The sequence below is a fragment of the Pelophylax lessonae genome (genome assembly GCF_965119305.1).
Source record: "Pelophylax lessonae genome assembly, chromosome: 2".
In the NCBI taxonomy this organism is placed as follows: Eukaryota; Metazoa; Chordata; class Amphibia; order Anura; family Ranidae; genus Pelophylax; species Pelophylax lessonae.
In genome coordinates, this window is record NC_138769.1 from 627,125,489 (window position 1) to 627,152,894 (window position 27,406).

Below are 27,406 nucleotides of genomic sequence, written 5' to 3' on the forward strand. Positions count from 1 at the left end.
ACTTAAAATACAACAAACGTCCCCCTTCGACGTGACCGAAGGTGACCCTAAAATAACAAACTGACCGCGACAAACAAAAAGGGGGGGGGTGGGAGGGGAACCGCTGGGCTGTCTTCTTTCTTCGCTGCTTGACCGACGGAGTGACGTCTCCTCTGTGAGGGGATCCTTAAATGGGTCCTCTTGAACCCCTTCAGCCAATCAAATTGAACTCTTCATAGGCGGGAGAAACCGGCTCATACAGGTCAGGGGCTTATTCTACCTAGAAACTAGAGTAAGCTAACTAACTTATGGCCAATCAGCTTAACTTAAAACTGACAGGCTTTAAACTGCCTAACGACTAACACTCTGCCTATTCTTTTCCTAAACTATCCTCACCTGCCACTACCCCATGAATAAAAGGGGGCCATTCGTTCCCTTTTCTTTTCATGGGGTAGTAGGCAGGATTTTCTTAAGTTTACTTATAACTATTAAAAAAGACACCTTCAGACTTAAATTTGGAATGAAAGAGGCCGCGGCCGTTTATTATTTTACACATTAAAGATCGATAAATCTTTTAAACTTTAAATAACAGCAGTATAGAACAAACCCGGTCCCAACGACCCAGGTTGTCATAACTCAACTAAATAAATTGACACATCCAAAAGGCAGGCGGCTCACACCCGCCTGGCACACCCCCACCACGCGGCCTCTTCCACGCAAGTGCCCAGATTGGCATTAAAAGTATCTAGGCCAATGTCTGATAGATGGGTGTCATCAAACCTATACAATCCACTAGTACCTCCCTCCAGCTCTATATGCCTAAAAGATAAAATACCAACGACGCGCAGCAGCTTCTCCAAAGCCCTGTTTACGCGCTTACGGATTTTTTCAAGCGGTTTCAAATAACAGTGCTTGAACCAAGCGAGTCTAGGTATAATCTCCGAAAAAACAATGGTCAAAAAAGGGAATGTTGACTTTAGTAATTGTAAGTCATCCCGGATAGCAAAAATCAAGTCTAACGTTCTTGCTCTGCCTACGTCATTCCCCCCAAGGTGTACAACCAAGACATCCGGAGGGGGGAGAAACTGCAGTAGTCTAAAAATTTCCGGACGAAATTCCGACCACAGCATACCTCGCTTGCTAAACCACTGAACCCTAAAGTAATTGGGATCCAAACCGATGTTTTCGCCATAAGGACGTCTTCTGGCTCGTGCACGAGCCCAGTGCACGAAAGAATGTCCGATGATCCACACGTCCAGACATTGACCTGAAAAATTTTTTAACAAACAGTGTCAGGGCGGATGTAAGTTTGAAAAACATCCGACTTCCACCTGCCCAACTTTTTAACAACTTGATCACCGAGACCCAATCTTGCCGCTTCGGTAGCGGCACCAATACGAAATGAATGAGAAGTTAACCTTTCCTCTTCCAAACCCAATTGAACGAGACATTTTTTAAAAACAGCATTGAATTGATAGCCAGTCAATGGCCTACCATCCCGATGATTAAACAAAAAAGCCGAACCGGCCGATCTGATTGTCAAAAATTTTTTCAATAGACGTACCGGACATATTGAAGAATTGAGAAACCTGTGCAACATAACGCGCTTCCCAACACCCAATTGATCCGTCTTAGAGAAGCGTATTAAAATGCAGCATGACACATCAGATAAAACCGCATCCGAGAGAAAAAGACCAGAGCTAAGCGTCCTACTCGTCGGCACGAGCTCCGATATCCTTAGTGCTGCAAAAAACATCAACGAAAAAGCCGCCTGAAAAAGGACCGACTCGTAATAGGAAAAACAAACGATTGACGTAACCGCACACAATCTCTCTAAAAGTGGGACAGTAATGGGCTTCCTAGAATCGGGCAAGAATTTCGCTTTACGGTAACCCTTCAGTGCCTGCCGCACTGTAAAAAAGGAAGAGCATGAAGGGAAATTTTTTAGCTTAACGAAAAAGGACACTCCTGCCAGAATTTTGGTTACGTGAGACCAAGCATATTCCCTATGGAATAAAGAATTTAAAAAAGATAACACCAAATTTTCCGAAAAACTATCGGGGGATGCACCCAATGACTGAAGATGCGACAGCCATAATGACCATGCTGATTGGTATCCCGCCATGGTCGCCGGAGCCAAAGAACGCAAAACGTTCTTTGCTACCAAGTCTAGACTATGTGCCATAGGAGGCTCGGGTAATGACAGCTCTGTTCGTCCGCTTCCGGAAACAGCGTAAAAAATCGCTCCATCTGTAAGCGAGACAAAGCATCCGCCAAACCATTATCTTTGCCGGGGACAAAAGTCGCCTTAATCCAAATATTAAACGATAAGCATTTAGCTACTAAATACCGCAATAAGGCTATAACAGGAGGGGATTTTGAAGACAAACAATTGATAGCGAACATCACCCCCCTGTTATCAGTCCGAACCATTAATCTTCTGTTCCGAAAATGATGGCCCCAAATCTCCAGGGCCACCACAATGGGAAAGAGCTCGAGAAGAACACTGTTGCGTGTATAACCCAATTGAACCCATTTCTGGCACCAGCGATCAGCACACCAATGTGTGCGCCAGATGGCGGCAAAGCCTACCGAACCCGCTGAGTCGGTGAAGAGACAAAAATCCTTGTCAAGAACAAATTCTTCCTGCCAAAGACTTTTGCCATTGAAATCCGATAAAAACTGGTACCACACCAGCATATCCTCCCTGACCTCCTGAGTTAACCTCACGTGAGAATTTGGCGACTTCAGACCCGCAATCGTTGCATACAGCTTCCTGGAAAATAGCTTACCCAGGGGAATAACCCTGGAAGCAAAAGCCAGCAAACCAAGCAAGGACTGCATCTCCTTAAGGCGAACCTTACGTCTCCGGATCAAAGTTAGCAGGCAAAACTTCAATTTAGACACTTTGTCTAGCGGGAGCCTAAATTCCATTTCTTCGGAGTCGATTGTGATGCCTAAAAATTGAATGCAAGTAGACGGAAAAGCCGTCTTCTCATGTGCCAACGGGATCCCAAACAGCTCGCACAACTGAACAAAACCATTCAGCAAGCGCGAGCAGTCTGTAGACCCTGCCCTTCCCAAGAACAAAAAATCGTCTAAATAATGGACGATGTCAGTCGAATCGCAAAGGAGCGACACTGCCCATTCCAAAAAGGTGGCAAAACACTCAAAATAAAAACATGACAATGAACATCCCATGGGGAGACATCTGTCGAAATAAAAATTACCCGAAAAGAAAAACCCCAGGGAATTAAAGGCGTCCGGGTGGACCGGCAGCAGACGAAACGCCGATTTGATGTCCGCCTTGGCCATCAAAACCCCTTTGCCCAGACCCCTTAATTTAACCAAGGCATCGTCAAACGAAGAGTATTGGACCGTAGCTAAATCCTCGCTTATTTCATCATTTAAGGAATCCCCGAAAGGAAACGACAAATGATGAATAAGCCTGTAAGAATTAGGCTCCTTCTTTTGGACAATGCCCAAAGGGGAGATCCTAAAATCCTCAAAGGGTGGGACAGAGAAAGGGCCCGCGAATCTACCTAAATCTATTTCTTTACTTACCTTTTCGGCCACAACCGATTCCAAACCCGCCACGGATCTAAGATTATCTACCAACCTACAACCCTTACCGTAAAACTTGGGAAGAGGGAAACCATCCCGAAAGCCCTCAATTAGTAGGGTGGCTCTCACCCTGTCTGGGTAGCGCTGGAGCCACGGGAGCATGGCGGTGAGGTTCACTGGGGTTACCGCCCTTGTGTCCAAAACCCGGTGCCTGACCCCCTTGCTTCTTGAAGCATTTTGCAATGGGGTGGGCCCCAGAGCAAAAGGCGCATTCGTGCCGGTACTTGCACGAACCCGGCCACTTACAGACGGATTCGTTGAAGTTGAAGCACACTCCTTTTCTAAATTGAAAACCCGGGGAGGATGCTTGGGACTGTTGACTCGGAAAGGGCTGCCTGGAAAAAATAGACCTCTGGGGAAGAAAAAGGTCCAGCCAAAGGCTGACATCCTTAGTCCCCCATTTCATGGCAGGCTGCACCGCCAGTTTTTGGCGAAAAGCCACGTCATACTGGAACCATGATGTTCCACCAAAATTCTTGTAAGCTTCTAATATGATATCCGCGTGCTGGAAAAGCCCCACACTTTTGGTAGGGAATTTCTCACACATTACTGATGAAAAAATAAAGAAACCCTGCAACCAGTTATTGAAAGATTTGGAAACAGGGCGCCTTCGTTCCTCATCATCCTTCCTATCCCCTTTAGCAACAAAATCCCTAGACGAAGGCAACAGTGACAACATATCAATAAAATGTCCCTGCCATATTCTCTCCTTAACCGATTCAGATAGGTGGAAACCTAGCGGGGACATTTCACAGGTGAGAGTTTCCCTAAGGGAAGTCTCAGGTAAATTTTGGGATTGAGCCAGGAGATAGGAAGCAGACATCTCAGAGTGCAAGCTCTGGGGCCTATGAGGTTCAACCTCCACATTGCCCACATGAGGAACCCAGACATCCCTAGGTGAAGGGGCATGCTGTGATAACCCCAAATCTCCAACTGGGTTGGCAGATACTGCCGTATCAGTGGCCGGTGTACCAGTCCTGCAGGACCCAGCAACCGTACTGTTCTCAATCATAGACCTAAAATCATTTAAAAAATTTTGAAGTAAGCCAGCAAAGGCTGGCAGGGGGGTACCGTCCTGAGCGACAGCACCCCCAGTGCTCATATCCGGTGTGGACTGTGTTCCCAGGGGGCCACTGCTCGAGGCAGATGCTGGCGACCCCTGCTGCTGTGTCCCGGGGGGCCTAGGGGCCCTAGTAGGGGCTGGAGGCCCGGGCTGCTGTATCCCAGATGGCCCAGACTCTAAACGTCTGGCTTGTGTGGTAGGCAAAATCCCTGGGGGCCTAGGGAGGAATGTGGGTGCAGGCATTGTGTCTATGAAGATCCCCTCACCTGATCTCGCCGGCGCGATCCCCTCCGGATTCCTGGTCCCGCCGCACGATCCCGCCGCCTCCGACCGGGCCCTCGCTCCGGGTCCTGGAGCAGGTCTTCCCGTTGGTCTTCTCCTCGGCGAGTCTTCACCTCCCCTCCCGGCGCGCCGGACGCCCGCCGGAGGGGAGAACCGTTGGCGCGGGGTGCGCCGCCTCTTCGCCGGCCCGATTCCTTGGCCGGTTCTTCCGGGTGTGGCGCGCCTGCGCACACCCCTCTCCGTGATGTCGTCCACGCCCGACGTCACCGACGATGACGCTCTTCCTTCCGCGCCCGCCGCGTCACCGGATCCTCTTCCGACGTCTCTTCCGGCGGCCACCGTCTGCACCGGTCCTGCGCGATCTTCAACTTCCGCCACTTCGGATGCCGCGACGAGCGGCAACTCGAAACACCGCCGGAGCCAGTCTTCGCCGCCATCTTCTCCCGCCCGCTCGATCAATCTTCTGAGGAGGCTCATCTTCGGCTGAGGTAAGCGGGGGCGCCTAACTCCTCTTCTTCGTCTCTTCTCCTCTTCCAGGAAAGCTGCCGCTGAATTCTTCCTCCCCGACCGCCTGCTGGACTACCGACAGTGGACCACTGCTCCCGCCGACGATGGACTCTGGAACCGCTGGAACCGCTGGGCTGTCTTCTTTCTTCGCTGCTTGACCGACGGAGTGACGTCTCCTCTGTGAGGGGATCCTTAAATGGGTCCTCTTGAACCCCTTCAGCCAATCAAATTGAACTCTTCATAGGCGGGAGAAACCGGCTCATACAGGTCAGGGGCTTATTCTACCTAGAAACTAGAGTAAGCTAACTAACTTATGGCCAATCAGCTTAACTTAAAACTGACAGGCTTTAAACTGCCTAACGACTAACACTCTGCCTATTCTTTTCCTAAACTATCCTCACCTGCCACTACCCCATGAATAAAAGGGGGCCATTCGTTCCCTTTTCTTTTCATTCTTTTAATGCATCTTATCATGTTATCCCAGGCACAGGCTCTCATGAAACTCATTTCTCTGACTCACCCAGTTGATGAAAAGAGCTTGAGTGAACTTCACCACTTCCAGGGTAACCAGCAGGCTAATGGGAATGAGGTTATTGTACAGGATAATGAATGTCAGGAGATTGTATCCAAAATTGTTAGATATAGCCTCTGTCGAAAGAGCAATATATAATTAGCATTGTATTATGAAATATAACAGTAATGTTAAACAGCTCACACAAACACCTACAGATGATTGCATTATTGTGGAAATGTGCAAAGTATGCTTTTGAATACCCGGGAGTAATTAGAGGGATCGCAGGCATACGGCTCCCCTGTACACCTGGATAGGAGAGGTGGCATGGGCGGCATATAGAGGAACCAACCCCCTCCATTTTCCTCCTGCACATGCTAAAAGCCTGCTTCACTTCCTTTCCCGCAGGCATTTAGCGGCTGGAGAAGGAAAAGGGAGGGCATTGGTTCTTCTTAATGCCACCTCTCCTGTCCAGGATACCTGTCTCCTGCTGCCCCCCTGGGCCTCTGCCCCCACAGTGCTGCTGGCTTCCCCTCTTCTGCTGACTGCTGCAGGAGGTTTGTCAGGATGGAGGGAAGGAAAGTGGCCAGTAAATATGTAATTTACCAGTCCATTCCTTTTTGAGAATGGAAACAGTGAGTGATCAGTACTGATCACTACTGGGTCCATTCATAACTGAAGCATAGTAAACTGTATTTACTATGTTCCAGTTTGTGAATGAACAGGAATCTCTGTACAGAGCTATTCTTGTTTGTTCATTCTATGCAGCTGAGGCTGCAGAGATGAAGATTGAGGGCTGTGTCCTCCATCCTCTTTCTCTGTCTCAAAGGGGAAACATCAGAGGTCTATTTGGACCCCTGATACTTCATTAACACCCCCAAAAGGGCTCCTAACAAAGCTGTAAAAAAATAAATAAATACAATTAGAAAAATAATAATAAATAAAATAACAAGAATAAAAGAAACTATTGACACCAGCTGTGACACTACCAGGATTGCAAAGGTTGCACTTGCGAATGGGCCCTGGTGTTCCGCCACTGTGGGGGGAGGCCCCAAGACAGTAGGAAAGGGGTCCACTGCAGAACATGTGACAGGATCCATGATGCAGGACTATAATAAAGGGCCCCACGACAGGAGTAAAGGGCCCAGGGATAAGTGGGAAGGGCCCGGGCTCAAACAGAAGGGCCCCGGCCCGGGTGAGGGGGACCCTTCATGGATTCTTGCACTGGGGCCCTGAAGGTTTTAGTTACACCTCGGATGCTTATCGTGACCAGGCTCTTATTTGTCACTATAATGATGCTAGGAGTGGAGCACATGAACCCCCTGCTCTAATTTACAGTAATGAAGAAGTACTCTTAAACCCCAATTTATCATATAATCCTTCTCTTGCCCCGTACCATCAAGGATAACTTGATACACTGAGCCCAAAAAGTTAGTATTAGCCACAAAAAAAAAAAAAAACAGGCTAGGTTCACATAGGCAGCAGTTTCTACTACTTTCTGAAAAGCGATTCTTTATGGATCCTGAATCGCTGTTTTTTTTTTCTTTTTTTGTTGAGCAACAATTAGCTTGCACTTGCAGCACAGTCCTATTGAATACAATGGGTGAGTTTGACAAGCCAATTCAGCAAGCCAAGTAAATGAAGCCATGAAGCCAAACATCACAGCCATGGCATGTGCACCACCCACTCCAGCTGCCTTGTTAGGTTTTCGGGTTATTTTTTAGGATTGTATTTTGTTTTACATTTTTTATTTATTTATTAGTTATTACGGTATTTTTTTTTTTACATTTTGTCTTGTTGGGGGAACTTTGGTAAAATTTTAGGTGTCTAAGCAGACCCCTCATATTTAAAACTGAGAAAGGGACTGAAGACATAGATTCATCAGACCCTTTCTCTGCAGCCTCAGCTGCATAGATGAATAGATATGAAGCATTTTGAGGCATCCTGTTCATTCACAGTTTACTATGCTTCAGTGATGAATGTACACAGGAGTAATCGGTACCGATAGCTTACTGTGTTCATTCAGGAAAGGAAAGGGCTGGTAAATATGACATATATGCTGGCACCTTCCCCTGCCCTCCATCCTGAAACAATCCCCCTGTGTGCCACAAGCAGCTGGCGGTGGGAGAGGAGAGAAGGGAAGCCGGCAGTGCTGCAGGGGAAAGGGGCACACAGGGGGGCCTGAATAGCAGGTCAAATACTAGAACCGATTACCCTGTAGCGGGGGAGAAAGAGAAACGTAAGCCTGCAACACTGCAGGGCAAGACACAAGAGAATAATAGGGCAGTACAGCTGTCCCTCCTGTTCGCAGGTGCCCAGACCCCCCATTTGTACTGGTGGGGCGCGAGCCCGGTACAGGAAGGCTAACTATTCTACTGCATTATCAGTGGCCGCGTGTGTGTATCTTGGGTAAAAATATTGAATAAAATACCCCCTTACTCTAGTGATTGAGAAAAGATACAATTTGCTCATCATGAAGATGGTTATATCGAACAATCTTATTGCTATATGTATGGCCAACATTAATACTATCATTTTGCTATCTATACACTACAATCTGCTGTTGTCCTTAAAATGTTTTATGTGACTGCAGGTTTGTAGAATGAGTTTTGTGATAATTCAAAGCTTTTATACTTGGCTTGTAGAATTCAAAATCAATACCAAGTTGTTAAGATAAAACAAACTGATACACCATGTAAACTATCACAATTAGCACATGCTAGTTCAAGTTAGGGCTGCTTCAAGTGATAGTGCCACAATTACTCAATTTAGACAATAACATAGAATTCTAACAAAGGTGGAACAAACGACTCTGCATGTTTCCTTTATGCATACACAAAATGCTTTGTATGCCCACTGTCTGGGCAGTAGAGATAGTGTGCAAGATGAACAGATCTCTTGCTCTGGTTGTGCCGGCCTAGAGGCTATCATTTAATAACCACCAAAAAATGCAACACTTGCCTGTGCCATACATAGAATTTTGTTGCTGAAACCACTTTTTTAATGATTCAGGAACAAAGCAGCAAATGATAATGGACTCACCACTGCTCCCCAGGTACCAGTTGGTTTCTCCATACTTCCTGTTCCATAACAAGGCCCCGACAGAGCTGACCAGCGCCATGACCAGGAGGATGCAGAACAAAACCAAGATCTGTATGTTGGTTACCTTCTCTACATTTGATCTCTTCAAAGGTGCTTTGGTTGAATTCTAATAAAAAATAAAAATAAATAACATATATATGTATATAGTTACTGTATATACTGTGTATGTATATATATATATATATATATAAACTCTATATATACACACACACACACACTAAATTATTCCCAGGGGCGTACCAAGGGGTTGGCCAGATTGGCGCCCACCAGGGGCGCAGGCCGAGGGGGGGGGGGGGCGCAAAAAAATTGGTAGTGTTAACAGTGATTTTTGCTCCCTTCACTCAGCCTGCACCCCAGGTAGCGTGCGGTGCGGCTCCAATCCTGGAGCCCTGTGTCCACTCCAGGCGGCAGCAGTGCGGGCTCTCTCTCTGTCACCCCCCTCTCTCTCTGTCACTCCCCCTCTCTCTCTCTCTGTCACCCCCCCTCTCTCTCTGTCACCTCCTATCTGTCACCCCCTCTCTCTCTCTGTCACCCCCCCTCTCTCTCTGTCGCCCCCTCTCTCTCTGTCCCCCACCCCTCTCTCTGTCACCCTCCCTCTCTCTCTGTCACCCCCTCTCTCGGTCACCCCCTCTCTCTCTCTGTCACCTCTCTCTCTCTCACCCCCTCTCTCTCTGTCACCCCCTCTCTCTCTGCCACCCCCTCTCTCTCTGCCACCCCCTCTGTCACCCCCCCTCTCTCTCTCTCTCTCTCTGTCAACCCCCTCTCTTTCTTTCTCTCTCTCTGTCAAACCCCCCCTCTCTCTTTCGGGGGGGGGGGGGGCGCCGATACAGCTCCTCGCCAAGGGCGCCGGAGACCCTAGGTACACCTCTGATTATTCCAGGACACTTAAAATATTCTATAATCACGATGTTCACTTAATTTACCTAAAAGCCCATTTACAGCGTGGTAACACATGAGTTAATGCACACCTTACCACAATGCACATTAAAGTGAGTTACATATGTTAGTGCATTGTCATGCCATTTTTATTCAATGGCAACCCAAAACACCTCCAACACCCATGCACTGCATAGTAGTGCGCTGTGCTATGCTGCATTAGAAAGAAATGCTGCACATCATTTTTTTTTAGTCTGTTCAAGTTAACTGGCAGCCCATTTATTTGAATACATTGCTTAAACACCACACAGGTTCATGTGAGAAATGAATACAAAATGCCAAAATAGCAATGCATGAACAGACCTTGAAGAAAATCATTGAAAAAATGTGTAAGAGATATCTGTGTCCTGTAATGACATAGCAGATGGTAGAAGGAACCACAGCATGCACTTACAACTAAGAATTGGATACTTATGGACATTTTCTACATATTTATTTAGATTTTTGCTGAAAAGAATTCAAGTAATATCAGTGGCATTACCTGCATGAGTTTGGTGTCATGTCCTGTGTACACAACAATTCCCACAATCCACTGAGTGTTCCTGATCTGGGCCCCTCTTAACAAGATCTGGTCAGGTCCAACAGCAACCGGGCTAAAACAAGAAAGGCCATTAGTAGTGATCAGAATGTGTACCCAGCAATAAAAATAAAAGTATTGATCGTCTTATAACAAACTGCTGTGATGTTGTTTTTGATTGCGCTCACTCTCAGGAAAGTGACAGCATAACAACTCTGCCTAGTCAGCTCTATAATAAGCAGCCACAAAATCCTCAACTGACCTGTTGCTTTCTAGTCGTAGGTTTCCAGTAAAGTCGTACAGATGGCGATTTGGCCCCTCACATTCAATCCTTCCTGTGATCTTTACCAGGTCCTCAAGGGACTGTAGAGCCAATGTGGCTGGTAAACCCTAAGAACAAATTAACAAAAAGGAAATATACACTATACTTAAAGAATTCATTACACTAAGCACTTTTTATGCATTACTCAGTACAATTACTGAAATGTAACTAGTCAGTAATTATATTTCCGGAAAATTATTGACTGCTATGGGCTTTTGCACACTACTGTATAAAATATTTAAAGGATAACACTTTCACTGCAGATGTTTTATGTGCTCTAGTCCAGTGGTCCCCAAACTGTGGCCCTTTGCTTCTTTTTATCCGGCCCTCAGGGCACTATTCCTCCCACTGAAACAAAGCACTATTCCTCCCATTGACATTAGCAATTGGTAACTATTCCTTCCACTGGCACCATGAATGGGGCACTATTCATCCCACTGACACCAATGATGGCAATAATTCTTCCCACTAATACCAATAATGCAGCACTATTCCTCCCACTAATACCAATGATGGGGCACTCTTCCTCCCACTAATACCAATGATGGGGCACTCTTCCTCCCACTAATACCAATGATGGGGCACTATTCCTCCCACTAATACCAATGATGGGGCACTCTTCCTCCCACTAATACCAATGATGGGGCACTCTTCCTCCCACTAATACCAATGGTGGGGCACTCTTCCTCCCACTAATACCAATGATGGGGCACAGTTCCTTCCACTAATACCAATGATGGGGCATTAATCGCCCCATTAATACTAATGATGGGGCATTATTCCTCCCACTAATACCAACAATGTGGCATTTTTCCTCTCACTGATACCAATGATGGGACACTATTCCTCCCATGGTCACCAAAAAATGAGATTTCCACTAATACTAATCAATCTGCCTACAGGCATTATGTAATTATTTTACCCCCACTGGCCACCAAGTCTGAGGCATTTTCTACTACCACCGGCCTCAATTTTGCCCTCCTAAAGTCCAAAGGAAAGTAAACTGGCCCTTTGCTTAGAACGTTTGGAGACCCCTGGTCTAGTCTATGCAGTTCATATAAAATAGTATACCAAATTCAAAACCTGTCCTATAGAGTTTTTGATCTCCACACATCAGACCAACCAGTGTGTGTAGCCCAATGTAATGTTGAGGAAGCCACTTTCAACTGCGATTAGAAGGTGTTCAGTACTGGGCTCAGTACTGGGATGAACGGGCAACCACCATATTATGTTTCATGAGTCTCCTCTAGTAATTGCCAGATCTATGTATATACCGTAGTATTACGGTCTGCAAGGTAATAAATACCCCAATTTACTATTTGTACAGTGCCTTGTGTATATTCATCATCCCTGTAAAATAAAATTAATAACAAATGGGTTAACTATCATAGTTCAAGTGTCATCATTACCTCTAAGTGTTTTTTGTGATACCTCTTTCCTGGTGGACCTGCAGCAAATACCCTTTTTGCCCCTATATTAAAATTGCACTAGAACCATACATGCAGATACACATGTAGTAGAAGATGCCAGAACACAGTATAATTCTTTTTGCTGAGCCCTGTTCGGGATAGCCCAGTGAAATCATGTCAGTCTGCTTTTTTGTGCTCTGGCATACCTTTGCAGATAAAGGAAACACGGTCACTTTTCCTTTACTAAGCCTCTTAAGATTTGAGGAGAGCCAGAGTTAGACTTGTTGGCGTTTACTGAATTGGCGCTACTTTCTGACACTGGCTCAAAATCGTGTGTTCGGGGGATTTAAAATCAGCAAAAGCGTTGACTGTTTTGCTTCCAGAGAAGCTCAAGTAGTATTATACAAGGATTATATTCTAAATTCTTCCAGCTACACATGTTGTTGGCAAGTGATGGGAAGGTAAAACTGAGTGGAATAAAAAGAACTATTAAATGTGTTTGCAAGAGAGCTGGCTCAAGCAAAATACAACTGTCTTACGCTGACCATACATGGATTAGTTGTTTTCCATTAACCACTTAAGCGAGATGGATGGATGAATCCTCCATGCTGTGTTATTGTACTCTGACAGCAGGGACTCCCCCACTGTCAAAATACACTGATAACTGAAATCTTGGGGGGTGCAGCACCTTCCTAGATCCGGCTATGCCACCAGAACTGAAAGTGTGAAGGGAGCCTAAAATTATACTCTTTCTTGATGGTATATAATCATAACAAAGGTTGGGTAAAGAAATTGTGTTTGCGCCCCTTTGTATCTCTAATATTTATTACTGTGTGTATCACTCCAAGTGTTATTGCTTTTGAAGTTGTCTTACACTGTTAAAAAAATACCTCCCAACATTTTGAGATGGGAACAAGGGACACCTATTAGCATAAGTATGTAAGCATAGGACACAACCCCTGCCACGCCACCTTAAAATAATCTTGGAAAAAAGAAAAAATGGACTCCCGGGTGGCCAGGTGATCTTGAGTTATTTTGTGATTAAAACCCTCTACCGCACTGGCCCTTACTATCCACTGTTCAGCTTTTGACTGACAGGAGTATTTTGTTAATACTTTATTTTTTGTATTGGTGACTGCCACCTTTTGTTACTCTCACACCTGCCCCCGAGGTACATTTGACATGCGTGTCTAACCAGACAATTGTACCCTCCCTTGTTTGGTGCTGGACTTTGTTGACTTGCCCCCCTTACCTCCGGAAGAAGCAGGTTATCCCTGCGGAACATGTTGAGGAATAAAGAAACTGCCCACTCATGGAGGACACCCACCTATCAATTTGGATTAAGAATTGTGTCTTTATGTAACTTTGTGGGATTATGGTTCGGTGTCATATATTCCAGGGTAGGCTTTCAAGGGAGGTTCATTTTGCACAACAAGTGTTTATGTTTTTAAGATTGTAATTTTATGGTTTTTGTAACAATAAAATGTATATTTTATATATATATATTGTTGTATTGTTGGCACCTCTAAAGTCCATCTTTTCTCCTTTTTAGAAATTGGATGAAAGGTTTATCACTAGTTTATATACAACTTTATAGATCAGACCAAAATGAGGGACAAATGAGGAGGAAAGAGGGACATTGTTACAAATCAGGGACAGTTGGTAGGTATGGCTATAAGAGTGTATAGCTACCTGTTTTTGGACAGATATGAATAATGACTGTACACAGTGCTATCAATTAAATTAAAAATATTGAACAAGAAAAAAAAAAATGTAGTTTGCTTTTGTTAACATTTGTGTGTGTGCATATGCTATAGAGGTGTTTGAGCCTGCATGCATGGATTCAGTTATATGAACTCTTATATCAAGCATTCAGTTAAAGAATACTACATCTTCTATATGGATTAACATTCAATTTATTGACATCCTTAAAATGCATTAAAAAGACAAATGCCAGAAAAAAACCTAGTGATTACTTATGACTGCTTTCTCCTGGGTTGTGTATAAAACACTTTTATGTTTAGCCCAGGCAAACCACTCTTGTTCAGCCCCAATCTGCAGGAAAGACAAATGAGGGTCTGCTTCTGGATAATTTATTGGGTGATTATAAGGAGGCACAAAGATATTGTTACAATTCTTTAATAACCTGGCAGGGTGCTTCAAAATTAATCATATCGAAAGATAGAGCTGGTTTTGTAAACAACTTGTTACCATGGTGGATTTGAAATCATATATCCCCAGAGGGGACATTCATCAGATTTTTTTTTAAATCCAGAAAAGTAACGCCAACTATACAGTAATCATGCAGTCTGCTGCAGTTTCAACTAGTGATCAACCGATATCGTTTTATTATTGCCGATACCGATATATTGGTCATCGCATATCAGTATTGGCCGATATTTTTGTACATTAAAAACATTTTTTTTTTACAGGTACTCTTGTGGAGGGATCTGGGGGTCTAAAAGACCCCAACCCCCTCCTCTGAACTTAAAAGCATTTAAAACGCAAAGTTTGGCTGTTTTGAATGCTGTCATTTTTTTGAATTTGGTGCAGAGTACCCGGAAGTGATGTCATGACATCACTTCCGGGTTTTTACATGGAGACCCGAATGTGGCTTTGATCGAGTCTTCTCTTCGATGGCCATGCAGGCTGGTTGCCCAGGTCTCCCGGTGGGACGAGAGACCCGGGCGAGCCGCAGAAGGCGGCAGGAGGGGGGGCGTCCCCTCCCGCTCCTTATAGTGACAGCCAAGCGGCTTCTCAGCCGCATCGGTTGTCGTTAAAAGACAGCCGACCGTCGGCTATGGACACCGGTATCGGGGTGATGCATCTAGCTGCAGGTGTCACTCCAGTACAAGCACTTTCCCGAAATATCGGCAATATCGGTAACCTCAGGGGCCGATTCCGATATTTCGGGGAAAGTGCATATCAGCACCCGATATATCGGCTTTGCCGATAATCGGTTTATCCCTAGTTTCAACCACTGCTGGGGATGAGAGCAAGCCTGTTTATAAGGACCAGTGTATCTGATACCTGTGAATTCAGCTGGTTCAGAATTCACCGCTCTCCCCTAAGCTGCAAACGCAGTTGGAAGAGGTTGCATACTTACCAGAGCCCCAATGGTTTGCGGTGTGGTAATAATTTTATCCTGTGTTGCGTTTGGTGGGCATTACCACCTGTCAAGTGCAGGCTTTAGGGGATTAAAACAGGTGGTGAGGAGGCAACATATCACCTCCTCAGCTTCTGTCAAAAGCCCTTAGAAAAGCGATGCAAGGCAGATCGCTCTTTAGAGGGCTACACCTATAAAAACAAGCGGTTATCTTTTTTTTGTCATAGGTTTTATGAGATATTTTTAAATGATCACATTAACAGCAGACTCTATAGTAAGCATACAAGTGACATCCCAATCCCACCAAAGAGTTTAAGGGCCCATTTACACCAGAAATTGCACATGTATTGGGGGTTTTTGCATGCGCATTTGACGCATGTTTTTTATCCACGCATCTAAAATACATTTGCAGTGCATTTTTCCTAAGCTTGCATTGTCTTTGAGGTCACTTCCATCTTCTTTCTTCTTTTGGGCATTTATGTGCACTGTACTTTTTTTTATGCCCATAGGATAACCTGGATTTTAGACTGTCTGTGCAGTTGGAATGCAGTCAAAAATGCATCCCACTGCATCTGGTGTAAATAGGACCTTCAAATATGTTTAAACACAATTAAAGCCTCGTACACACAGGCCGAAAAATCGGCTGAAGTTGGTCGGTTCAGCAGGAATAGGCCGATTTTCAGCCCAAGTGTACAACTGTCTGTCATGAGTGGCATACTGGAAATCAAGCATCTAACCGGAATCCAATCAGCACTGGCAGCCAAGAGCTGTGAACACTTATCAGTGTGATCTAGCAGGGGGGAAATTCCTCTGTCAGAATACATTAGCACAGCGGCGGAGATCGCTAGTGTTGGTACGACAATCTCTCCGTTTTTTTTTTTTTTTTTCATTCAGCCCGCTGGGTTGAATGAAGTAAAAAATTCTAGTGTGTACATGGCTTTATTCATGTTCATGCTTGCCATTTTTTTAAATTCTACTAGTTCACACCTGGGTGATGCATTGATGTGTGTCAGCTTAAAAATTTCATAATTGTTTTTTGATGCATTGGTGTGCATTAAAAGGCCTATCAATGGGAATAGCAGCACATGTTAATGCACCAGTTTACAAAAAAAGAAAAATGCAGAATTATGCAAATCGGGAGGGGAGGCAACCTGTGGCTCAATTATACTTGTTGGTTTATATATAGCAAAACTCATGCTTTTTGCTGCAGGAAAATGCATTTCAAGCAGAAATCCCATTCTTTCCTGTGCCTTGTTCAATTCTATGAAATAATTGGGAACAGTGCGCAACCATTTAGCAGCAAAAAGGGCGCAGCAAGAATATTAGAGCTATGTGCCACATCCTAATTCATAGATCAGAAGTTTTTGGGAGGAGATAAATGGACTTTAGAGCCGGTTCACATTTATGCGGCTGCGGCGTTCGCATGTAATGTCGGAGCGCACTGCTCCTTCATTACATGCGATCGGCTGCGCGGTGCGAGTTCAGCCATACACTTTGTATGGCTAAATTCGCACCGCACCCGCAACAAACACGCACAGGACCCTTTTTTGCAGCCGCATCAGGATCGGATCAGACAGCGGTTCACACTTGTGCGATCCGATCCTGTGCGAACTGCAAGATCGCACTGCGATATGCGATCAAACTGGGGGTGTCGTTAAGATTACATTGACACCCCCAGCGTATCGCATATGGCAGTGTGAACTGCCGGGGGTGCGTTTGCGATGTGGGAACAGGCTGTGGATTCGCAGCCTTCCCGCATCGCATAAGTGTGAACCGGCTCTCATAGGCACAATTACGAGTTTAGAGTAAAAAACTTTTTTATTGATCAGAGGTCTCAGAGGCGGTGCCAAAAAAGAAGGGCTACCAACGTCCCTGAGAATTGTACTCAGGGATGTTGGTAGCCCTTCTTTTTTGGCACCGCCTCTGAGACCCCTAGGATGTGATGTATTTTACAATTATTCCTTATTACCATTATCTTGTGATATGTAACAAATCACCATATCATTGATGTTTAATGATGCTATTAATGTCCAGTTGTACTGAGGCATTATCTTTCATGTAATGTATGGTTATGTGTACTTATCTGTCTATGTGGGTTTTCTGCCCTGTTTTTGATTTTAATTGTTGATCAATAAAAAAGTTTTTTACTCTAAACTCGTAATTGTGCCTATAAAGTCCACTTATCTCCTCCCAAAAACTTCTGATCTTGTTCAATTCTATGTGCTGCAGTTTGATGTCAAACGGAAACTGTATGAGCCCATTTAGGTCAACACGTTTACTTTACTATGCACACTTTGAAGAACGTGGAACAGTGCGAGTCCAGCCTCAAATTGTTATACCACTTTTGATTAAAAAAAGGCAATCCTCCCTTTTCCAGTTATGGCTCAGTCATACTATAATGTGTGCACATTAAATCACACATTTGTGTACCTTGAGCACATTGTGTTTAGGCAGCGCATTTAAATAGGCACACAACGTGCCCCAAATTATGTAAACCCTGCTCTTGCATATTTTTTTGCAATGCAACACGCAGCACACTCACATCCGTGCATCATGATGTGTTGTGGCACACTTTAGCACACTGTGAATGTACATTGGGGTTCAATTTAGGCTAAATTGCTACACACTGCAACAGTGTAACACTAATTTTATCTACATCCTTAAAATGTTTAAAAATGACAAATGCCAAAGACGAAGTGATTACTTTTAACTTCTTTCCACTGGATTGCGCATAAAACACTTTTAGTTTAGCCCAGGCAAATCACACTTGTTCAGCCCCAATCTGCGGGAAAGCCAAATGAGGGTCTGCTTCTGGATAATTTATTAGGTGATTATACTGTAAGGAGGCACATAGATATTGTTATAATTCTTTAAAAAATTGGCAGGTTGCTTCAAAATTATTTTTATGGAAAGAAGAAGCTGGTTTATAAACAACGTATTACCATGGTAGATTTGAAATCTTATACAGTATTCCCAGAGAGGACAATCATCAGATTTGTCTGTTTTTTCAGAAAAGAAGCACCAGGTCTAATCACACAGCCTGCATTTACAACCCCTCCTGGGGATAGTAGCAAGCCTGTTTTTAAAGGACCTGTTTTTTTTTAATGGCACTAGTTCATCTGTGTCGCCTGTTTTTTGATGGATCGGTGTGCATTAGAAGACCTATCGATGGGAAAAGCAGCATACGTCAACGCCCCTACCCAGAGAAATTTTAAAAAATGCAGAATAATGCAGATAGGAGTGAAGCCAACGGTTAATCCACTTTTATTGCAAAAAGACAATGCTCCCCATATTCAATTAGGGTTTATTCATGTGTATAACATGTGCACATTAATCTACTGCACGATTTTTTTGCACTGAAGCACACTGCAATACCAGCTATGTACAGAACACCTCCATAAACTACAATTTGTAACATTAAGATTTGCACTGTATACTATGCATACCTATCATATGATTTTGGCTTACACTTTAAATTATGAGCCTGTAAACTTCCATGTTTTAGAATGCTTGAAGGCGGAGGTACATGGAAAACGTTGTGATTGAAAACTACATTGGTGCCTGACCCTAAACAACATGAACAATATGCAGCACCCTGCATACCAGTTTGGATGATGGTGGCTGGCCATGCTGCTGGATGGACCCAAGTATACTTAAGTTGTAGCATTCCTGAGGGGATCTCTGTGTTAGTCTGGCTGAGTTCCCCCTATTTCCCCGGTGAAGGATTCTCACATGTATCACAATGCTTTTAAAGTGGTTCTAAAGCCAAAACATTTTTTACCTTAACGCACTCCCTGCATTAAGGTAAAAAATGTTTTATAGTTTTCTGTCCTCCTCTTTCTTTGTGTGAGGTGGAAGAGAGGGGAGAAGAGATCCAGCACTGTGCATGGCTGCATCTCTTCTTCCCTCTCTTCCTCTTGACACAGGGACTCGGGCAGGAGCCATAAGCTCCTGCTGCTGTTAATCAAATGCACTGAGGAGGAAGTGGGGGCAAGGACTAAGCCCTGCTGTGTGTGTCTATGGAGTGCGGCTCCATAAGACACACATAGCTCAGGAGCGAGCACACATATTGCGCCCCCATAGCAAGCCGCTTGCTATGGGGGCACAAGAAGAAGAGGAAGAGCTAAGATTGCTGGCAGGGGACTACGGATGAGGAGGTTCAGGGACGCTCTGTGCAACAACATTGGAAGGTCAGGTGAGTATAACATGGTTGTTATTAAAAGAAAAAACTGTTTTGCCTTTAGTAACACTTTACTTGATCTCAGGCCAGTTGCTGTTCACTATTTTATTGCTGACTATAACATGGTGTCCATTTTGTTGCCTCTGAGAAAGAGCATGTCTCAAAACATATCGGGAATTTGAGCAGGCATCTGTTTGTTGTAATTACAATGTATGCCTTCCCTTTGGAAAGGATTGGCATACTGTCATTACTGCGCACAATCTAAGTGAATTTGGTCCACCATGATGAGCAAATCCATATTTGATGGCCTGGATTAAGTAGTTTATCTGTCTATTCTAATAACGTTTTGAAAGATTTTCATTTAAGTATTGTGTTGTTTGGGTTTGTGCCCACTAAGGCCCCTGCTACCCGACAAACCATTTGTGGTTATATATATGGATAAGTCAAGGTAGCATCTTTACTTATTGACTACTGGGCTAGAAGGGCCATTTCATAGCTAAGGTCAGAAGCAGAGGAACAGCTTATGAAAAAATGTGAACAGTCGTCAGTAGAATAAAATGTTCCCTAGTCTCCCCATTATACACTCAACGAAAAGCTTAGGAAAACGAAGGTAAAGAGTATTGTGAAGAGGGAGAAGAAGAGAGACAAGAGCAATATAGGTTAGATTGAGACAAGGGAAGTGGTTGAAGGGGCCAGAGGATTGGAGGAGAGTAGAGAGAGAAGAGAAAGAGAATGAAGAAAAACTGACTTATAGTACCTGACGTATTTTTAAATTAGTTTCACCATCAAGATTGGATGTTTCAATGTAACACATTGCTTGTGGTTCACTGTGGACAGAAAAAACAGTGTCAGCAAGAAATGCATAAATAGACACACAACAAGATCATTTGCAAATTTTGGTTTCAAAGCAAAGGTTTGGGGAAGTTTTTAGCAGTAAAACTGTAACACTGGAACTGGTTACTAAGAAAATGTAAATGGTTCTTTTTGTGTATTACTGCCTCCAGACCCCCAACTTTTCCTGTATAATCATAGAGACTCATCCTTCCCTCTGCAATGGGACACAAAGCAGTTCATTTTGCTTAGAAAGAATTCAAATATGATTAATGACTGTTCAAAGCTATGAAATGCAGAATGTTCATGTAGGGATTTATCAAGCAATAACCATTATCATACTAAAGTAAATCCTGTGCAGGGTATTTGCTAAGTGTAAAAGAGGCCAACATGTATACAATTATGTACAGTGCCTTGGGAAAGTATTTGGCCCCCTTGAACTTTGCGAACTTTTGCCACATTTCAGGCTTCAAACATAAAGATATAAAACTGTAATTTTTTGTGAAGAATCAACAACAAGTGGGACACAATCATGAAGTGGAACGAAATTTATTGGATATTTCAAACTTTTTTAACAAATAAAAAACTGAAAAATTGGGCGTGCAAAATTATTCAGCCCCCTTAAGTTAATACTTTGTAGCGCCACCTTTTGCTGCGATTACAGCTGTAAGTCGCTTGGGGTATGTCTCTATCAGTTTTGCACATCGAGAGACTGAAATTTTTGCCCATTCCTCCTTGCAAAACAGCTCGAGCTCAGTGAGGTTGGATGGAGAGCGTTTGTGAACAGCAGTTTTCAGTTCTTTCCACAGATTCTCGATTGGATTCAGGTCTGGACTTTGACTTGGCCATTCTAACACCTGGATATGTTTATTTGTGAACCATTCCATTGTAGATTTTGCTTTATGTTTTGGATCATTGTCTTGTTGGAAGACAAATCTCCGTCCCAGTCTCAGGTCTTTTGCAGACTCCATCAGGTTTTCTTCCAGAATGTCCTGTATTTGGCTCCATCCATCTTCCTATCAATTTTAACCATCTTCCCTGTCCCTGCTGAAGAAAAGCAGGCCCAAACCATGATGCTGCCACCACCATGTTTGACAGTGGGGATGGTGTGTTCAGGGTGATGAGCTGTGTTGCTTTTACGCCAAACATAACTTTTTGCATTGTTGCCAAAAAGTTCAATTTTGGTTTCATCTGACCAGAGCACCTTCTTCCACATGTTTGGTGTGTCTCCCAGGTGGCTTGTGGCAAACTTTAAACGACACTTTTTATGGATATCTTTAAGAAATGGCTTTCTTCTTGCCACTCTTCCATAAAGGCCAGATTTGTGCAGTATACGACTGATTGTTGTCCTATGGACAGAGTCTCCCACCTCAGCTGTAGATCTCTGCAGTTCATTCAGAGTGATCATGGGCCTCTTGGCTGCATCTCTGATCAGTCTTCTCCTTGTATGAGCTGAAAGTTTAGAGGGACGGCCAGGTCTTCGTAGATTTGCAGTGGTCTGATACTCCTTCCATTTCAATATTGTCGCTTGCACAGTGCTCCTTGGGATGTTTAAAGCTTGGGAAATCTTTTTGTATCCAAATCCGGCTTTAAACTTCTCCACAGCAGTATCTCGGACCTGCCTGGTGTGTTCCTTGTTCTTCATGATGCTCTCTGCGCTTTAAACTGACCTCTGAGACTATCACAGTGCAGTTGCGTTTATATAGAGACTTGATTACACACAGGTGGATTCTATTTATCATCATTAGTCATGTAGGTCAACATTGGATCATTCAGAGATCCTCACTGAACTTCTGGAGAGAGTTTGCTGCACTGAAAGTAAAGGGGCTGAATAATTTTGCACGCCCAATTTTTCAGTTTTTTATTTGTTAACAAAGTTTGAAATATCCAATAAATGTTCTTCCACGTCATGATTGTGTCCCACTTGTTGATTCTTCACAAAAAATTACAGTTTTATATCTTTATGTTTGAAGCCTGAAATGTGGCAAAAGGTCGCAAAGTTCAAGGGGGCCGAATACTTTCACAAGGCACTGTATGTCAATGCCACAATGGTTCTATACCATTACTGTGCACAGCAGTCAGAAGGTCCAACTATCATCTGATGTCTATAGAAAGTCGAAGGGTGGTTATAAGCTTCACAATTTCACCCTTGAACCATCATTTGACCTGATGTTTAGGGAACTTTGAGTTGTTTTAAGGCTACCTTAAAGTGATTCTGTGGCTAGGCTATGGACATTCAATGACTTACTTTTTCTTAACAAGCAGTAATGAGATTTAAAGCAAGCCCCTATTGACTTCTGTAGCAAGCACTGTTCAGCACTGTTCATCTTCATAGCAGAAGCATTTAAAATGTTCAAGTTCTCTCTGGCAGTGCAGTTCACTGCTTCCAGAGTTCATGTTCTGTGTTTACTTTAGAGATTGGAAGGATGGAAACCTTTTGAGTCACTGCTGGGAAGGGGGAGCAGGGGAAGCTATGCTGCTGAAAGAAGTTTAAAGCTTATTTACTGCTTGTTAAGCAGTTCAGTCTTGCATTTTTTTATTATTTATATGCAATCCATATATATAAATGTAACAACAAAAAAAAATTGCATCTTATTTTAATACTTGTCCTGTTCATTATACATTTCATATACAAATTATGGCAAAGTTATTTACAATTAAAATAAAAGTGCCTTTTTATTTTGCACATTTATTTTCCCCGAGAGGGACATAGAACCACATCGACTCTGGAACAAATTTCAACCACTGATATCGTGGTGGAGGTGAGGTATGCCTTTGCTTTTTGTCCTTCTTGCTCTACCTGTGTGTGTGGTGCTGGGAACATCTGCACATAAGGTTGTAGTTCTAAATGGGAGTGCGTACAGACTGGGGACTTTGGCGAGACTCCATAGGTCCCAACAAGCACAGGGGGCACCCGTCGCTGAGGTGCAGTTAGCGGAGCAAGAAGTGAGGAGAAGAATAACTAAAATAGCAAGAGCATGTAAGTTATACTAAATGCATTTAATAAAAAAATTGGCTTTACTTTCATGCAACTCTGAAAATATTAACACACAAAACTAAAACAAATTTTTTTTTTAATATTAATGGAAAAAAATAGAAATAACAAAAAATCAGCAGAAAAAAAATAGCTATGTGGAGAAGGGTTGGAACAAGTAGGGATTACTAAAGGTTAATAAGGGTTAAAAAGGGAAAAAAATGTATTTAACAACTTGTTGCTTGCCACATGCAGATCAAATGCCTTGAACCTACATGTAAAGTAAATAGAGAGCATACAATACAGTAATAACATTACTTTGCAATGTTCTAATGTGTTTCTTAAAGTGTAACTCAGGCCCCTTTCACACGATCAGACCGATCGGGTCTGGGTGTCTGTATTTCAGGCGTACCCGATCGGGCAACCCACTGTTCTCTATAGGGAGGCGGATGTCAGTGGAAGAAATCTGCTGAAAACATACATATGGCGATACATTCGCCACCTGTCCAATGAGTTGGATGGGATCGGATGAAAATGGGCAGGCTGTCCGTTTTCATCCAATCTCCCCATAAAGGAGAGCGGGATTCCGACAGGCCCGTGGGCACTCTGCAATGATTGGGGGCAATGCTGTGGGCACTCTGCAATGATTGCGGGCAATGCTGTGGCACTCTGCAATGGTTGGGGGCAATGCTGTGGGCACTCTGCAACGGTTGGGGGCAATGCTGTGGGCACTCTGCAATGGTTGGGGGCAATGCTGTGGACACTCTGCAATGATTGGGGCAATGCTGTGGGCACTCTGCAATGATTGGGGGCAATTCTGTGGTCACTGTGCATTGAAAGTGGGGCACGCTGGTCTCTCTGCATTGAAAGGGGGCACGCTGGTCTCTCTGCATTGAAAGGGGGCACGCTGGTCTCTCTGCATTGAAAGGGGGCACGCTGGTCACTGTGCATTGAAAGGGGGCACGCTGGTCATTCTGCTGGGAAAGTCGGAACTGGTTACTAAAATTTTTGAATCCCACCACTGGTTATAACCCTCCCATATATTCTATCCAAAATGAAAACAAGAACAGTTTTGCCTTTAGTCAAACTTTACTAATACTTGTAGACAGTGGGGGACATATAATAATTATGTTACACAACAATGCAATGTTAAACAGAATCAGTGAGAAAGATTTGGAATAGATTTAATACAAGGTTATAGCCTGAGTCATAAATGACTCCCTTAGCTGCTGTAATGCAGAACTGCAACATAATGAAATCTGACCCTAACCACGTCTTAAATCTGCATGTGCTTAAAATGAAAATCTGTCTCATCTTTAGTAATAAATTGCAGACCTTTACACAGTTGGCTGCCAAGGATTAAATGCGCAAGGGTTGCAAATACACTGTAAACCTGTCACATAGACTTTGCTAGAAGAGAGGCAGATTGACTTGCATCTAACTGTATCCCTAATTTACTACCTAAATATCTCCCAAAATCTGCAGGTGTATTTTTTCACAGGAGAACTAGGATTTGCCATCAATAGCAGCTGGGGGTCGCAGCGGTGGAAAAAAATGAGCAGGGCGTAAGAGATATGCCCTAGGAATGCTGCTGAAATTTTTAGGGTGCTTCATGTATACCCAATTTCCAGAAGTATGTAAGAATATGTACATCGTATGTCTAAAGCCTGGCCACAGGTTCATTTTAGTAGTAGTATTCATAAGCTATTTTGTTTGCTGGGTGGCTTCCAGGGGAGTCATCTACAGCTAACCATAAGAATATTCCATTGATAATATTATTAATATACAGATTTATGTAGCGCCAACAGTTTACGCAGCCTTTTACAATGTAGAGGGGGGAAAGTACAATTATAATACAGTTCAATACATAAGGAATAGGAGGGCCCTGGTCATTGGGCTTACACTCTAAAGGGGGGTACAAAAGGTAATAGCTGCAGGGGATGATCTGATGGAGGTGACTCAGGTAAAGTTCTTAGGTGGAGGTTGGATAGGCTTTCAGGGTTCACCTAAAGGTGGACAGGGTAGAAGCTGACCAGACATACTGGGGCAGGGAGCTCCAGAGGATGGGGAGGCCCTGGAGAAGTCCTGGAGACAAGCATGGGAGGAGGTGACAAGGGAGCTATAGAGCAGGAGGTCCTGGGAGGAGCAGAGAAGACAATTTGGGCGGTATCTGCAGATAAGGTTGTTGATGTAGCTGGGGGTGATGTTGTAGTTGGCCTTAAATGTTGTGGTTAGTATTTTGAATTTTATACGTGGGGGTAAAGGAAGCCAGTGAAGGGATTAGCAGAGAGGAGCAGCAGTCACGGATCAGTTAGTAAGGTGTATTAGTCTAGCAGCATTCATAATGGACTTTGTATTTCTCCATTCACATATGTCCCCCTGCGCCACGCCAGTGTCTAAGCCACCTCCTCTGTCCCCATAGCAACCAATGATGCTGGCGCTGGCTCCCTGCCCGCCCGGCTGTTTAATCCCCTGCGTCCCTGGGTTACCAGGCAATGCCTGAAGAAGGGGCACGCATGCCCCGAACGCGAGCACCACCCCGTTTCCGCCGGATGTGACGACGAAGGAGCAGCTGAGATGGCACAGGACTCCAGGATGCGCCAGAAGCCACTGGTGCAGCCGGGACCAGGACTGATCTTACCTTCCCAGCCTCCCTCACAGCGGATCAGATGAACTAATACTTAATGCCTGCTTTTCACCTACCTTTGTGAGTGCAACTGTTTTTACACCATTAAAGCCTTGTTTTAAATACTACACTCAGGTGGCGCTGCTCTGTGTTTCTCTTCTTTGCCAGTGAGGAGAGAGTTGCAGTAGTCAAGGCAGGAAATAGCCAAGGAGTGAATAAGTTGTTTGTAGTGTCGTTAGTCAGGAAGGTGCGAATTCTGGAAATATTGCGGAAATTAAGGCGGCAAAAGGTAGCCAGTGATTGGATGTGGGGAGTGTAGGAGAGGTCAGAGTCTAAGATTACACCCAGCACCTTGGCATGTGTGGAGGGACCAATGGTTGTGCCGTTAATCTCAATGGTAAAGTTGTGGGGAGGGAATCGGGGAGGGGGAAATATTACAAACTGGAAAGATTATGAGGAAGTGGCGTGACATCTATACTGATGTGTTGTGTAGTAAGTTTGTAATAGATGAGAAGATTGAGGGAGTGAGTTAAGGAGTGGAGAGATAGATCTGGGTGTCGTCAGCATTGAGTTGTTATTGGAAGCCATGGGAGGTTATCAACTGGCCCAGAGAAGAGATGTAGAGATAGAGAATAGGAGGGGCCCAAGGATGGAGCCTTGGGGTACCCCAACAGAAAGACGAGTGGAGGAGATGGTGTTGTATGTGACACTGAAAGTGCGCTGAGATTGGTAGGAGGACCAGGAGAGAGCAGAATCACTGAGGCCAAATGAGTGGAGTTTATTGAGGAGGAGTGGGTGGTTAACGGTGTCGAAGGCAGCAGAAAGGTCCAAGAGTATGAGTATAGAGTACTGGCCATTGGTTTTAGCAGTTACAGTTGTGTTCAAAATTATTCAACCCCCCCCCCCCCCCCCCCAATGCTGTAAAGGGTTTAGGGAATTTAGTGTACATTTGTAATTGTATTCAGAATGAAATCCTACAAGGACTTTTTAAAGAACCATATGCAACTAAAATGACATCAATTGGTTTTGTAATACAGTAGTAAATGTTTCATTTGTGAATTCTTCATTGACACAATTATTCAACCCCTTAACCTCCCTGGCGGTATGATTCTGTCAGGAATTCTGTACCAAAAGCGGTACAATTTTTTTCATGGAAATTTGGCGTTATGTATTATAAGCCTACAATTCTTAGTAATTACTGACTTAAACCTGACCAAAACAAGACTCTAGTAGACATCCCAGATGTGATAAATTTGAAACACAAACGCATGAATTATAATCTATTCAATAATATAATTTTATTATATAATATTATATATATATATATATATATATATATATAAATATATATATATATTATATTATATTATATAATAAAATTATATTATTGATTAGATTATAATTCATGCGTTATATTATATACATATATATATATAT

The 27,406-nt window shown here is 43.7% G+C and overlaps 1 protein-coding gene across 1 annotated transcript in view; it reads right to left on the bottom strand.

Annotated features, from left to right (window-relative positions):
- The window catches only part of ATP8A2 (ATPase phospholipid transporting 8A2), a 979,867-nt gene that overhangs the window by 720,677 nt on the left and 231,784 nt on the right, over window positions 1-27,406 (bottom strand). Inside the window, exons 8-12 of the mRNA XM_082246766.1 lie at window positions 20,296-20,365; window positions 10,784-10,911; window positions 10,486-10,597; window positions 9,009-9,174; window positions 5,976-6,103 (exon numbers count right to left, since the gene is read on the bottom strand). Coding sequence (XP_082102892.1) covers window positions 5,976-6,103; window positions 9,009-9,174; window positions 10,486-10,597; window positions 10,784-10,911; window positions 20,296-20,365 — 604 coding nt within the window. The remainder of the gene's footprint in view (window positions 1-5,975; window positions 6,104-9,008; window positions 9,175-10,485; window positions 10,598-10,783; window positions 10,912-20,295; window positions 20,366-27,406) is intronic.